Genomic DNA, 16242 nt, shown 5'->3' on the forward strand with positions numbered 1-16242 from the left:
GACAACCTCCATTACTATTTAATAATCATGCCAGGATCTTTCAAAAGAACACATCAGACTTTCTAATGGGGATGTGGACTGGAATTATAATTCTTTTATGTTTAAAGATATTAGTATCTAAGTTAAAAATAATGTGCAACTAAAAATTGATTTATTAAGTTTAAAGACAAATTTAGAGAAGACTAGAGATGAGTTTTTTCGCTTTTGTTTTTTGAGATGGAGTCTTGCTCTGTCCCCCAGGCTGGAGTGCAGTGGTGTGATCTCAGTTCATTGAAACCTCTGCCTCCCAGGTTCAGGCAATTCTTGTGACTTAGCCTCCCTAGCCTCCCAAACAGCTGGGATTACAGGCATGTGCCACCACACCTGGCTAATTTTTGTATTTTTAGTAGACATAGGGTTTGAACACGTTGGTCAGGCTGGTCTCGAACTCCTGACCTCAGGTGATCCACCTGCCTCGGCCTTCCAAAGTGCTGGTATTACAGGCGTTAGCCCCCACACCAGCCAAGAATGCTCTTTACTTAGATATGCACTGTTAACATTTGTCTTACTATTTGCGGGGTGTGTGTGTGTGTGTGTGTGTGTGTGTGTGAGACACCTAACTCTTCTGAACATCTGAGGGTAGGTTATAAACACTCTAGTCCTTCACCTCTGTTTTAGTCTGATAACACAGGTAGTTTATAAGAGGGGAGGCCTCACAATCATGACAGAAGGCAAAAGGCATGTCTTACATGGCAGCAGGCAAGAATGAATGAGAGCCAAGCCAAAGGGAAACTCCTTATAAAATCATCATATTTCATGAGACTTATTCACTACCAAGAGAAAAGTATGGGGGGAAACTGCCTCTGTGAATCAATTATCTCCCACCAGGTCCCTCCCAGAACACATGGGAATTATGGAAGATACAATTCAAGATGAGATTTCAGTGGGGACACAGCCAAACCATATCAACCTCTAAACACTTCAGTGAATAATACTGTAACTTAATACATGTTCCTATTATGAACAAGGCCAAAGTGAATGTCTTTGCATATACATTAACATTTATATATGATTATTCCCTTTGCATACATTTCTAGTGGTGAAATCAAAGAGAAAAAAAGTTTAAAAGTAATACACATTGCCAAACTGCCCTCTACAAAGTCTGTATGTAACAATTTGAACTTCTTCCACCAGCTCCTTAGCTTATTAAGTTTCTAAATTTGATAGAAATTTGTTTAGATGTGAGGGCATTGTTTCTTGTGTTTAATGTTTCTGTGCTCAACTGATTGTCTTCGTTTGCCTCTTGATACCCTTTCAGAAAAGACTCTAAAAGTCAGAACCTGCTGGACGAGAAGGCCTATAGCAAATCCTATTGTGGAGATAAATTTATAGGCCTTAAGAGAATAAGGACTGTGACAATAACAATCCAAACCACAATAATTCATGGTAAAAAAGACTGTGGCATCTACATAATAAAATAGTTCATGTTCTTGTTAATTTTGGGGCCTGTAATTGCTCCTTAACTGGCCAGATATCTTGGATGTCAGCTGGCTCACAGGATAATGTATCTTCATAATGTAAACCCAAACATTGCTTAAACAAACTGTACGTATAAAAAAATTTTTAAAGTTCGATACTGTAATGTAGATGTCTAATTTCTAGGTAAATTTAGTAAACAGAGTATGTTCAACATCGAGAAAACCATACTCCAGAAACAAGTTAAAACTATTACAGCATCTAAAAAAAATTCAGCAGCACCTCACAGATACAGCACAAAGAAGAAATAAACAAAATTATGAATAACAATTTTAATAAATATGCTAATATCATGTCTTTAACATGGTAATATCCATCTCCCTCCATAATTTGAGCTCTCTCTTTAAAAAGAACTGACCCTGGGTAAAGGGCAGAGGATGGATCAAAGAAAAGACATCCTGGCTGGGCATGGTGGCTCATGCCTGTAATCCCAGCACTTCGGGAGGCTAAGGCAGGTGGATCACCTGAGGTCAGCAGTTGAAGACCAGCCTGGCCAACATGGTGAAACACTGTCTCTATTAAAAATACAAAAATTACCCAGGCATGGTGTTGGGTGCCTGTAATCCCAGCTACTTGGGAGGCTGAGGTAAGAGAATCGCTTGAACCTGGAAGGTGGATGCTGCAGTGAGCCAAGATCGAGCAACTGCACTCTAGCCTGGGGAACAGAGAGAGACTCTGTCTCAAAAAAAGAGAAAGAAAGAAACAAAGGACAGATATCCTGAAAGCAGCAATAATGGTTAGTTAGAAGAATACCAGAATAACCTCAGAGAGTGGTGATAAATGATTAGTTTAAGGAGGAGAAGAGATAAGGAGGCAGAGAAGAGATGAATATGACAGGCTAAGTTAGCATACAAAAATCCAAAGAATTTAATGAGACTGGATTTAAGTAATTGAAAGAACAGAAACAGACAATTTTACAACAGGAAAATTAACAGTGAGTTTGGGGTAAAATACAAACCCCACCTTGTAAAGAGGTGTACAAAATTAGTGGGTTGAGGAGCTGTACGCACAGAAAATTCTAGCTTCAATGAATTTAATACACATATCCAATTTGTTTTGATTTTGCAATCAAAACACCTAGAAACTATTTTTATTTCAGCATGTAAACTTTTTTATCAATAGGGGAAACAGTCTTATTTTTAATTATATACAGTAGAGGACACACTATAGTCTTTCAAAGCTTCAGTACCTCTGAAGGTTTGAACCCATCCTGCAAGGTGGCTTTAGTGTTTGTACCTTTGCCAAGTCTAAGACAATAGGAAGTGAATGGGTTTGTGGCATAAATCACAGGTGTCCTAATCCAACTTCACAGAGAAGAAGAGGGGTAAAAAAGAACAACTTTGCCTTCACATAAATATATCTTCAACTAGTGCAAGGGAGAAAAGAAATACCCCACAAGGAAGAAACCTTAAGATTCATATCTGGAAAGAAAAGAGGGGATTATCCCCCTGGTCATTAAGTCCAAGGCAGATCAACTTTACTGTGCATAAACTCAAGCCTAGGGTTAAACTGGCTGGATGAGGTGGCTGAGGCAGGCAGATAACTTGAGGTCAGGAGTTCAAGACCAGCCTGACCAACAAGGTTAAACCCCATCTCTACTAAAAATACAAAAACATTAGCTGAGTGTGGTGGCATGTACCTGTAATCCCAGCTACTTGGGAAGCTGAGGTGAGAGAATCACTTGAACCTGGGAAGCGGAGGCTGCAGTGAGCTGAGATCAAGCCACTGCACTCTAGCCTGGGCAAAGAGTGAGACTGTCTCAAAAAAAAAAAAAAAATTAAGAAAAAGTTTGTAAACTCACTCCTGCAGAGAAGTTGTTCAGGCAAATGTTTAGGACAATCAGAGGAGTCAATGGAAGAAAGGAAGGCCTGAATATGGCTAACAGATTTTACTCACAGCAGGAGCATGTGCTCATTTCTCTGATTAGATCACATTTCATAAAACACACTAGATTACAATTTCAGAAAGAATTCCAAGCTGTGTGATAAGCAGAACCTATTATAAGCAGCAAAGAATAATGCATTTTTCTCTACTTAAAAAAAACCCCTCTAAATTATATTACCATGGTGGGTTAAACAGACATATTCTTGTTTTGTAATAACTACAGGACCAATTCTACAGCAACAGTCCATTTTCAACTACAACTTACAGTCTTATACATTTGTCACCTTCTATGAACAGCAGGATGAGATCGAGAGGATAATCTGCTGCTCTTAACACTGAGCTCCCTCCAATGTTCTAAATACCATACTACAAAGCTTCCAAATCAGTGGATCAGGATATAAGTATAGATACCAAAACCTCAAGCCCGGTTCTGCTTCATGTTATTTTGAAACATTTTTTGTCATTAAGTTTCATTTATTATCCAATTTCAGCTTCTTTATCTCTTAAAAGGAACATTTAGCCCATTTATCTTTATTAGTAGCATCAATGTGTTTGGTCTTCCCTCTCTTGTCTTTTAGATTTATTTTATTTGCTCCTGGTTTCCTAGTGAATTAGACACTATACATCCTATTTTAATTTCATTAGAGATACTTCTAACAATCTAATCATTTTAATGCCCCCACCACCACCAAAAAGTCCCTTTATACCCCCTATTTAAAACTTCTAACAATTATATTTTTCAAATTCTCTTATTTCACTTAATTCAGTAAGTTAGGGGGTAGGCTGGGGACTCCAAATACAATTGTACTTTTCTTTATACAAATATCATAATTTAGACTTTTTACTGATTTCCTTACCCACAGCCAATCCTTATTTATTCCAACATCAAAAAATATTTTTGCTTAAACTTTCCAATGAGCAATACATTCACACTGAGTCAAAATTCAAAAGATCTACAATAAAGTTTCTTGCCCCTCCCATCTCCTCAAGCCACACAGTTTCCAACCTGGAAGCAACCAGTGTTACCATTTTTGCTACATTTTTGCAGAAAAACTATGTATTGAATCATCCTTGCTTCCTTTCCTGAGACAATGGCTGAAGTATTATTCCTTCATGCTGTTGGAAATCCTTATGCTAGTATTTTTAAAATATTTTTTTTGTACTGACATTTGTAGAGAGAATATTATACTTCTAAAAAGGTACATTTGGTTTATAAAGTTACTCTGAATGGTTCCCTTGTTGTAATCTGAAAATTTAAAGAGCTTTGAAACTAATCGCCAATCTTTTCAAGATCTTAGATAGTTTGCCTGTAAAATCCCTGGCCCTCGTAACTCTTACGCAACTTTCTCTAACACGCTGGTTTCTCAGGACTCTCACACAGTCTGGGTAACAACAGCGAAACTCGGTCTCAAAAAAAAAAAAAAATTATTGACAGCCCAATAACTCTATGTAGGTTACAGCTATCAATATTTACCACATAGAAATTAAAATTTTATTATTTAAATATTTAGTTAATTTAAATATATATAAAACAAAATTTATTTGAAAATATTTAATGGCTAAATAGTATTTAAAAATATAAAATATTTATTACTGTAAACCTGTAACATGTTAACATAAATAACATTTTTATTAAGAATAACCATATTGTCCAAAACAAAGAAAAATGTAGTGAGAAATGTTTGGCTATCTCTCCTATCTCCTAATACACTGAATGTACTGAGACATCATCATGCAGCCTTAGAAAACTCCATTGTATCCTTGAGAGAGAATAAAAGTGAAAAAGGCAAATAACATCTTGGCATTACTAAGAAAACAGTTTTAACCTCACAGACCCCCAAAAGGGTCTTGAGGATCCCAGAGCACACACTGAGTATTGCTGAATTAATTTATGTTTTCTATATTCAGTTTTGATAAACTATAATTTTTAAGAAAATTTTCTGGATCGTACAAATGTTCAAATATATTTTTGGGGTCAAGTAAAGTAATCCATTTTGATTCTTTTATTTTCTCCTTATCTGTGGTATTTTCCTCTTATTTTTTACTTTGTGTATGCATGTTGGCTCCATTTAGCCTTTGATTAAGTTAGCTAGCAACTTATTTGTTTTATTGCAGACAACCAGCTCTTAGTTACAGAGTTCTACTTTTTTTTTTTTTTTTGAGATGGAGTCTTGCTCTACACCAGACTGGAGTGCACTGGCATCATCTTACAACCATGCCCGGCTAATTTTTAGTAAAGAAAGGGTTTTACCATGTTGTTGGCTAGGATGGTCTCGATCTCTTGACCTTGTGATATGCCTGCCTCAGCCTCCCAAAGTGTTGGGATTACAGGCATGAGCCATGGCACCCTGCCACAGAATTCTACTTTTATTTTAGTTTTCTAGTTCACTGATTTCTGTTTATCTTTACCAACTACTTACTTTATCTTAGGTGTATTTTGATATTATTTTTTCTAACTTTTTGAGTTGACTACTTAGTTGACTTATTTCATTCTCATTTATGCATGTAGTATTTTTAAGGCAATGAATTTTCCTGTAGGCACTGTTAGCTGAATTTCACAGGTTTTCATATATATAGTCTTTAATTATCACCTTTTTATGGTTTACCTCTTTGACCCAATAAGTATTTATTTCGGAATTTGAAAAATTTCCAGGTGACCAGGATTTTTTGTTTTCCAGCTTTGCTATTAATTTCTAGTTTCAGTGTCCTACTTCCTTTGTCAGTTGCCTCTCTTGTTTCTTCCCTTTTCTTTGCAGCAAAATTTTCTTAAAGAGTTGTGTCTCCTTGCTAGATCTAATTCCCATCTTTCCGTTCTCTCTTAAAGTCACTATAATTTCAGGCTTCCCCTACCACCATGTCCACATGGCTAAGTCAATCTTATTGATTTAGCATTCCTCATCTTACCTGAATTATCAGCATAATTTGGCAAAGTTTATCAATCAAAATTTGTTTTTTTTTTTTTAAATATACGGTGTGAACCGGGGCCAAGATTAATTTTTCTTCCCCTATGTGGGCATCCACTTGATTTGGTGAAACTACATTTATCTTCTACCCACTGCATTATCAACTTGTCACAAATTAAATATCCATATGTGTGTGGGTTATCTCTGGACTCTACAGTATGCCTGTATTTGCCAGTCCTTGAAGAGTATCACCTGACTTAATTATTATAAGTTTGGTATCTATGAGATGTAAACTCTAGAATTTGGTTCTTCTTCCTACTTGTCTTGGCTATTCTCAGCTTTTCCAATTTTTGTGTAAGTTTTAAAATTAGCTTGTTGATTTTATTTTAAAAAAAAACAAAACTGCTGGAATTTTCACTGTGATTTCACTAAACCTATATAGATTGACTTAGGAAAGAAGAAAAACTAACATCTTTAAATACTGAATCCTCCAATCCATAAACAACAGTCTATATACTTCTATTTATTTTTACTTTTTCTCTGTAATGTCTTCTGGTTTTCTATGCAGAGTTATACATATCTTTAAATTTATCCCTACATATTTGATATTTTTTTTATATAAATTCAAATTATATATTATCTCAATCTCACAGTTATTTTACAGAAATACAACTACATACTTTGTATCCAGGAAACCTGCTAAATTCACTTATTAATCCTAACAATTTTCTAAGTACATAACCATGTCATCCATATAAATGATACTTTTTCTTTTCTAATCCTTACATTTTAATTTCTTTTTCTTGCATTATCATACTGGCTAGGATCTCTGACATACTGCACAGAAAAGATGATGAAAGATATTCTTGATTTCTCATCTCAGAAAGAATGTTTTAATATTGCACCATTAAATATGATGTTTGCTAGTTTTGCAGGTAATGTTTCAGACTGTTTAAGTTTTTCTCTGTTCCTAGCTTGCTCAGAATTTTAAGGAAGAACAAATGTTGAATTTTATCAAATGCTTTTCTTAGCAGTTGGTCATCTTGGCATTTAGCACTGCCATTTCAGCATTATTGTATTAACCTATCCATAACTTTTCCCCTTTATTCTATTAATATAGTGAATTATGCTGATTGATTTTTCACTGTTAACCAACCTTATATTCCTGGAAAAATATAAATTGGGTCAAAACATATTATTCTCCCTTTGCGTTCTCGATATAATTTGGTAAGATGTTATTTAGAATGTTTCATCTATATTCATGAGCGATTTGGCTGTTATTTTCTGTTCTTGGCATATCCTTGTCATGTTGTAGTATCAAGATTACATACTAGCCTTACATAATAAATTGTGAAGTGTGTCCTTTTCAGAGTTTGTGGATGACATTTTTAGTTTGACAGTTTATTTTTTTCTAGCACATCAGTTATCTTTCCTTTGCCTTCTACCTTCTAGTTTCTGTGGAAAACGAAAAATCTGTTTCTGGCAATCCCATAATTGCTCCTTTGAAAGTAATATTCTACATCCCCCTTATTACTTTTAATTCTTTCTCTTTGATTTTGGTTTTCATAGTTGTACTACAGTACACTTGGGTGTGATTTTCTTTTAATATTACTCTGCTTGAGATTTATGCCACCTCCTGAATCTGTGCTTCAATGTCTTTTATCAACTTATAGAGATTTCTCAGCCAATATTTCTTTAAAGACTGCTCCTGCTACATTTTCCCTCTCCACTCCTTCTGGGATCTTAATTACCTTTTCAAAACATTTTGTGCCAGATTAAAGAATGGGAGATTAAAAAGGTTTTGACCTTGTACCCTTTGACAATCAGGGTGGGGAGAGGGCTGGGTCTTCTTTCCATGACTCTGAGCAAGCTGTGTGACACAGCTAATCAACAGAATATGGAAATGTGATGCTATGTCAGGTCTAGGCCCAGATCTTCAGACACTCTGAGTCCCCACACTTCCTCTTTCTTGAAATGCTTGCTCTGGGAGAAAGCAGATGTCAAGTAATTAGTCCAACTACCCCAAGACTTCCCTGAGACTGCCATTTACGGAGAGAGAAAAATGCTGGCACCACACCTAAGAGGGCAGAAGCCACCTTAGAGGTTCCAGCCCCAGGAGATGACATGAGAGGGACCAAGGCCCTGGACATAAGGCTCCAGTGCCACTATCCCAGCCATTTTTAGCTGTCTAAACCATTCCAATCAAAGACCAAGACACTGGAGAGCACAAGCAAGACAAACCTGATATACTCTGACTGAATTCCTGATTCTTGGAATCAAGAGCATTAAAAAATAATGGTTGTTTCATGCCAGTAAGTTTTAGGGTCATTTGTTATTGGGAGAGGTAACCCTCCTCAGAGGCCCTGAGTGTTGCTGCACATTCTTACTGATGTCTCAAGAATGCAGAGCCCTGACTAGTCTTTGCCCAGGACATGTCCCAGGGCTGTGTCTGCAGCTAGCAAACTTAAGGGATGAGTAAACGTCTCTGTCCTGCAGGTGGCTAGAAACATGAGTCACAGATCACCTTAATGTATTCAGTAAGTGACATATTTCAAAGTTGGGATTTATTTCTAAGGCATAGCACTTTAGGATTCCAACCTAAGCCTGAGTGGTTTATCAGCACTAATCTTCCAACCTTGCTGGGCTGTAAACACCTGTTTTTGTTTCTCTAGCCCTAAGTGTCCAAAAAAAGTTCTGCTCATCTTCGCTCCACCTTTCCCAGAATCAGCACATGCTACTAAGGAGAAAAGTGGCCTGAAGTGCTGGGCTTATCTCTCTGCCTCAATAGCATTCAGATAGTATTTGAATACATACATATCTTTTACATTTTCAACAGTTTTCCTCATTTTTTTTAGAGTATCAATCCAAATTACTTTAGCCAACATTAGTGAAAGCTGAACTCCTCCAGAAGCAGAGATTTAAAATGTTTAGTATTTAAGGTATTTAGAAGTTCTGTTTTTTCCCTTTCCTTCTATTACAGGCCAGATCCACAGAGAATGTTTGTTTTTGAAATAGGCACTCTACCAAGCATCTTTAAAGGTGATGTACATTTTCAAATACACCTAAAAGAATATCTTTTGAATACTGAAATACCTTCATAAAATATCATTTGCACAAAAACATTTTATTTGAAGTAGCAAAGACAAACCATTTGGAAGAAAACAACTTTTTAAAGAAGAAAACAATGTAATAAATTAGAAAGGAAAAAAGCTCTATCAACTTTCATATTTTAGTATCTTCCTCTTCTAACTGTCTCTAAGCATTTGCTAATGTTACCTAGAAATAGTGTCATTTACATGACCTCGTTTTTAAAAACATTCCTAACATAATACAGTTTCTTTCTGGTATTTTTTCCCCTTAGAAAACAATGTAATTTTATTAAAAGTTGAAGTTTAGTGAAAGTCTAAACTTCATGTCTACCAACACTTACAGTGGAAAATGCGAAAATCAATATATGGGTGAGAACCTCTTCTTTCTGATTCAAATCCTGCTCGGCTCCTTACACGTACATCTCCTGGACAGAAACAAGAATAAACATAAGTTTATAAGGTTGTCATGTGGGAAGAAGCCTCCATATGCAACAAAGGTCCATGTGGTATCATATTCATAAGTAACAGCCCACTGATGATATATGTGAAACCAGGTAGTTGAGAGCTAATTTATTTGAAAGGGTTCACAAAATTTCAGTAATGAATTGTAAGGCTGAATGAATAGGATTTTTAAAAAATCTACCCCAACAATAATAATTACAATCCTCAGCACAAAACTTGAGAAAGCCGCAGCAAGAAGTAATATATTAAGAGCCGACTCTATGCCTAGCACTATACTATGGGCTAAAAGGGACATGAAAAATGTAAAATACATTACTTATTTTCAAGCAGTTTACAATTTCATAAATGTATAAAAACTTTAAATGTTAAAGACTTTGTTGTAAAGTCAATCTGATTAATCACTCTTTTCTCACTGACAGTGGGTGCACCCAAGGCCTTTAGCTCAGCCTTAAACTTTGGTCTTCATAAGCTCAGTGTTGCTCCTACGTGTGCCCACATTACTTCCAGATTTATTTCTCTATACGGCAACATAACCATAGCAACCATGTTCTAGACACTCTTTTTTGTGTTTTAAAGGCATTATTTTCTTTTCTCTTCTAGTCAACCCTCAGAGATAGGAATCTTAGTTTTCATTTCACAGATTCAAAAACTTGACTTTGAGAAGTTAAATAGCACGCTCTATGCCACAAAGCTAGTGCAAAGGGTGAGGATTTAAACCTAGCTCCACGGGTTCCAAGGACAGCACTTTTCCCACTACACTTTTATAGCCTCCAAATTCATAACCTTTAAATCTTCAGCCTCTATCCCTGTTCTCTTGCAATTTTGCTTGCCTAGAGGCCTCTCCTGCTTACTCTGTTTCTCTCAGTAAGACCATCATTTCCTCCAAGGCTCACTTCATCGACTATAATTCCATCCCAAAATGACAAGTCACCTGTCCTGTGGCCATTCCTTCATGCTGCAACAAATGTAACCAAGCATAGAGCAGTGAGAAAAATACACAAAGTCCCTGTCACTGTCCTCATGAAGCTTATCTTTTTGTGTGATGACACAAATAATAAATACCAAATTTTGGTCTATGGAAGTTGATGAGTCACAGAGAAAACTAAAGGTAAGAGGAATAAAGAGAGGACCAGGGGAGGGTGACTAATGAGTACAGTCAGAGAAGCCCTCACTGAAAAGGGGGCATCTGAACAGGGACCTGAAGGAAGTGAGGCAGTGAGCCAGGAAGGAAGAGGCTTCCAGACACGAGGAAGAGCCAGAACAAACTCCCCAAGACAGAAGCATGCTTGGCACAGTCAAGGGCAAGCCAAGAGGCTGGCATGGCAGGAGCAGGGTGAGTGAAGGAAACCGGTGTGCGTGGGGTGGAGAGACAGCGGCGGGGTAAGATCATGCTGGATCTTCATGGCCATCAGAGATTTCTGAACAGAGGAGTGAGATGAGAAGAGAGTCAGGGAACAAAGATAGATGCAGGGCCTTCAGTTAAAGAGTAAGTAACAAATGTGGTGGCAACAGCATTGGTGTGGACAGATTCTGGGTGTATTCTAGGGTATCACCCGGTAGGATATGCTGATGAATTCAATATGGAGTATGCAAGAAACAGAAAGTCAAATATGACTCTGAGGTTTCTGACCTGAGGACTGGAAGAAGGGGGTTATATTTACTGAGATGGCAAAAGACTGCAGAATCAGACAGACATGGAAAACAAATGTTTCTCTTTAGACATATTAAGTTTGAGGTATTTATAACATTAACATGGAGATGTTCTACAGAGTTAAAGAAAATATGAATCCAAAGCTCTGTCTTAAGGACAGCAAAATCCTGAACATGTTTGTTAGAGAAAGATGGAGACAGCAAGGAGAAAACGGCTGCACATTTGTAAAGCAAAAATATGTATTGGAGTAAAAAAGAATTGAGGCACCTAAGGTACACAAGATAATTGAGAGAACAAAAAGGAGTAAGAGTTAAAACAGAACCTTGGGAAACACTTCAGCTTGGAAGTATGAAAAGGAATTAGTGAAGGTGGCAAAGAAAAAAATAAAAGTAGGTGAAGAATAAGGATGGATCAATATCATAAAGTTGAGGGAGGAATTCTGAGCTGAGGAGGAGTCGTGGGAGAATCTTCTAACAAAAAATGAATAAATTTGCCTGTTGGAATCTTAATATGCGTGTTTAATAATATGAGATAAAGTGCAAGGATAAAGGAGACATGGATGAAGACAGAAATCTGGTACAGAGAAAAAGAAAGAAAGAAAATTAGACATATATATATGCACATATCTAAATACATTTGACCTTGAGGAATTGAGTAATAATATAAAAAATTTAAGCATCAGAACTAGAAGAAGTCAAATGGTCTTGCTTGCCAGTCAACTGAGAAGAACAGGACTATCTGAGGTGTTTCATGGCCCCACCTTTGTCCATGCTGGCATTCATCTATTTGGTATTTAGCCACTACAAATCTCAGACTATTTTCTATGAAGAATGTTCAAGATGCAATTTAAAACTGTGTACTAATGACAGTGTCCCAGGTATTAAGCCAAAGATTTCTCAACTACCTGTAACTCTAAAATACCTCTCTTTACTCACATCACATTCAATATTGGTTTCCAGAGTCTACACTCTATTAGGTAACAGGATATTTCTGCTACAAACAGCTATGAAAAGCTACCTAAAGAAAGATACCTCAAATTCAAATAACAACAGATAATAACAAAATTAAGTGATATTCATACAAAATAAATAATGCTTACCTAGCATACGAATGTATAATGCAGTCTGATCAGAACTGTCATAGGAAATAGCTCCACGCCTCTAGAAAAAAAACCACACATTATATGACAAATATGATATAAAATTCAACTCAATAAATATGTATTTATCATTTATTATTTGTGAAGCACTGTGCAAGAGAAGTTGGATATACAAAACGAAATTAGATATGGTACCTGTTCTTGAAATCTCTGGGGTAGGAGGATGACAAATTGCAATATAGTATGGTTAAGAACTACCATAAAGATGGATACAAAGAGAGGCACATACAGCCTCTCTTTGGAAATTTAATCTGTTTGAGTAAGTCGATAAAGGTTTTGGGGTTACATTTGAGTTGACTCAAAAGGGACTGATAGGAGTTGCCAAATATTAACAGAAAAGAAAGGAAAGGACAATCCGCTGGCTTTCTGATGCATCTCTATGGCCCCAGTCCATGCTTCGCATAAAAGCAAAAGTAAGCATTTCAGCTTCTGCTCAAAATTGTCCAAAGGCTTCCATTACAGTTGGGGCTCCCCAAGTTTTAATTTCGAAGAGTCCTCTGTGACCTACCTACCTCTGTGCCCTCTTGTACTTTGGCCTCCCCCACTGCTCGGAGACAGCCAAGCTGGCCTCCTTGCTTTTCCTCATCTATAACAAATATGCAGCCTTTCCACTTGCTGTTCCCTCGTCCTGGATCACTGCTTCACTGTTCCCTTCTTACCTTGCAGGTTCTAGACAAAGCGTTATCTCTTCAGAGAGGGATTCCCTGACTACCAAATCTAGAGCCACCTGGAACCCAGCTTCTTCCAGAGCTCCCTATCTCAGTCCTCTGTGTTGCACGCAGCCAACGTTATCTTGTCAATGTGTTACTAAAATAAAAGCTCCACAAGAGCAGAAACTTGTCGTAGTCATCACTGCATCCTTGGTTTCTAAAACAAGACCTATTATTTAGTATGTTCTAAATAGAAATTTGGTAAATAAATGACTAAATGGATTTATTGCAAATAAATCAATAACCACTGATAAATAAATTGACGAATAAATTAGTGATTAACAGAATGGATATAAATGAGGATAGATTTAAAAATGAGGAAGATAAAACTGACCAAATCAGAGCTTAGACATAGAATCTAAGCTATGTGGAGACAGGGACTTCAGTCACTGCTGTATTCCCAGATCTAGGATAAATCCCAACATTTAGAACAGTGCCTAGCATGTCAAAAGTGATCAGTAAAATTAGTTAAATTAACAAGCAAACACATTTCTTTTAAGCAGTAATATGCCAGCCATGGTACTGCACACCTGTAATCCCAGCTACTTGGGAGGCCGAGGCAGGAGGATCCCTTGAGCCTAGGATTTGGAGGCTACAGTGAGCTATGATGGCACCACGGCACTTCATCGTGAGAGACAGAGTGAGACCTTGCCTCAAAAAAAGGCGGGGAGCGGGTGAATGAACTAGCACCATGGGATATTAACAAAGTAGTGTGACACCACAAATAAATAGGGAAAATAATCAACAGAGACTCTAGAAGCAAATCCAAGAGTATACAGTGATTCTGTACATGACAAATACAGGACTTAGAATCTGTGGCAGAAATATTGATTTTTAATAAATAACATTAGATTACTTGGTGCTATCTAGAAAAACATAAAGGTGTATTATTACCTTCCCACTCCAAAACACATTACACATAGAACAGTGATTTAAATGTTAAAAATTAGAGCACAAAAATATTAAAAGAAACAGGACTGTATTTTTAAAAGTCTTAAATAGGAAGTCCTTTCTAACTATCTCATAAAAATCCCTAAATCATGAAACACTGACAAATTTGGCCACTTAAAAGTTAAATGATGATGGTAAAATATATCATAAACAAAGTAAAGAATAAACTTCAAACCCAGAAAAATGAGTTCAACTGATAAAATAAAGGGCTTTCCCCCACCCAGAAAAGTTTTTAAGTACCTTACAAATCAATTAGAAAAAGACTAAAACGCTGTAGAAAAATAGGTAGGACATAAACATACCTATTCACAAGGTATTCACCTATAAACATACTATTCACAAGGAGAAAATGAAACAATAAATACAAAAAATGCTTGACTTCACTAACAAAAGAAATACTTATTAAAGCAATGAAATTGTATTTTTACATATCAGATTAATGATCCTCTTCCCTCACAAGACTTTGGCAAGGAATTTATAACTCCTCAAAATATACCTACAAATCTCAAGGAAAATAGTCACTTTTTCTTTACTATTATTATATTGAAAATGTACTTAAAGCCCTCACTTGGATTTAGTGTGCAAAACAATTACCTAAAACATTACTGTATCTTTAATACTTATCTTTTAAGAGAAAAATATCAATTAAAATCTTACATGATTTCACAAGTTCTAAAAAATCACAGTTCATTAAATATAAGAGGAAAAAATTTCAAATGAAAATAAAATTATACCACTACTGTGTGTTTCCAAGGAGGCTGAGGGACATAGAGATAGGAGAGGGGCTTTTCAATGTTTATCTTTGTACTTTTTGAGTCTTGCAGTGCGTATAATTATCATATATTCACAAAATAAATAAAATTAAAATCAAAAAATAAAAATCTACTATAAAGAAATCTACAAAAGAAAAGCATGATCTTAAATCCCAAGGGACCAAATCATATAGAATACACTCCTAGCAACATGCTTAAAGTGTCTTCCACTAATAGAATATCCTAAGGAAGCCTCCTGCAGTGTTTCATGGTAGTTATTCTGGAGCAAACAGCCACTGTTAAAAGGCACCACTCATAGCTACTGTGCAAATCCCCTCCCCATGATATTTAGCTTACTAGATTACAGAGGCCTCTCCTTAAAACCACCAATCTAGGGGTAAACCTAGTAGCCTAGGAAGGGCATATGTGGCAATAAATATTTCTATCAGCTACAGCAAATTAATAAAACTATAGATATTATGTAATAGCTTGTGATGACCTATCAATTTGCTGGTATTCAGTAATAACTTATAAATAACTTGTTAAATAACTTTAAGCTGTTATCTCTAACAGTTCTCTTTAGGAGGGTAGCTGACATTATTATTATGAGTTTTGTAATGTAGGAAGGATATTTACTACAACAGTTGCTATTTAGAAAGGTGAAAATCATATTTATCACTTCACATATTAAGAATTGTAAAAGACTGACCAATATTAGCTCTCTGTTAAATATAACAAAATAATATTAAGTCAAAAACTGGGTAATACATATAGTCTAGATAATGCCATGGCATACTAAACTTATGAAGGTAATCATTTTAGCCTCATTTATAGAAGCACTAATTTAGATATTAAAATGGTACAGTCTGTATTAATCTTAGTTTATTAAGCAAAAAAAGCAGAGTTTAATTTTAAAAGATACAAATTACATAGGACTGTGCAAAATATCCAAGTTACTCTATTTCATTATAAGGTACTAATGTAAGTAAGGCTATTCTACAAATATTTAGCTTAAATGTTATACTGAACTACGACATCCTGAGTGGTAATTCATTCATCTACCCCCCATAAGAATTAAAATTAAAATGAATATTATTAAGATCTCTGACTAGGCAGAATAATCTAAAGTAGGCAGGTAGAATAATCTACAGGAATTCTTTTTGGAA

At 36.0% G+C, this 16242-nt stretch overlaps 1 protein-coding gene across 7 annotated transcripts in view; it reads right to left on the reverse strand.

Moving 5' to 3' along the window:
* The window catches only part of PDE7A (phosphodiesterase 7A), a 137760-nt gene that overhangs the window by 64336 nt on the left and 57182 nt on the right, over positions 1–16242 (reverse strand). For all 7 annotated transcript variants that reach the window (XR_004735424.3, XM_078352528.1, XM_017965370.4 and 4 more), the window contains 2 exons: positions 12604–12664; positions 9733–9816 (listed from right to left, as the gene is read on the reverse strand). Coding sequence is in view for 6 of the 7 variants with exons in the window: in XM_078352528.1 (XP_078208654.1) it covers positions 9733–9816; positions 12604–12664 (145 nt within the window). In the remaining variant the exon portion in view is untranslated. The remainder of the gene's footprint in view (positions 1–9732; positions 9817–12603; positions 12665–16242) is intronic.

This window comes from Callithrix jacchus, chromosome 16 (genome assembly GCF_049354715.1).
Source record: "Callithrix jacchus isolate 240 chromosome 16, calJac240_pri, whole genome shotgun sequence".
NCBI classification, from domain to species: Eukaryota; Metazoa; Chordata; class Mammalia; order Primates; family Cebidae; genus Callithrix; species Callithrix jacchus.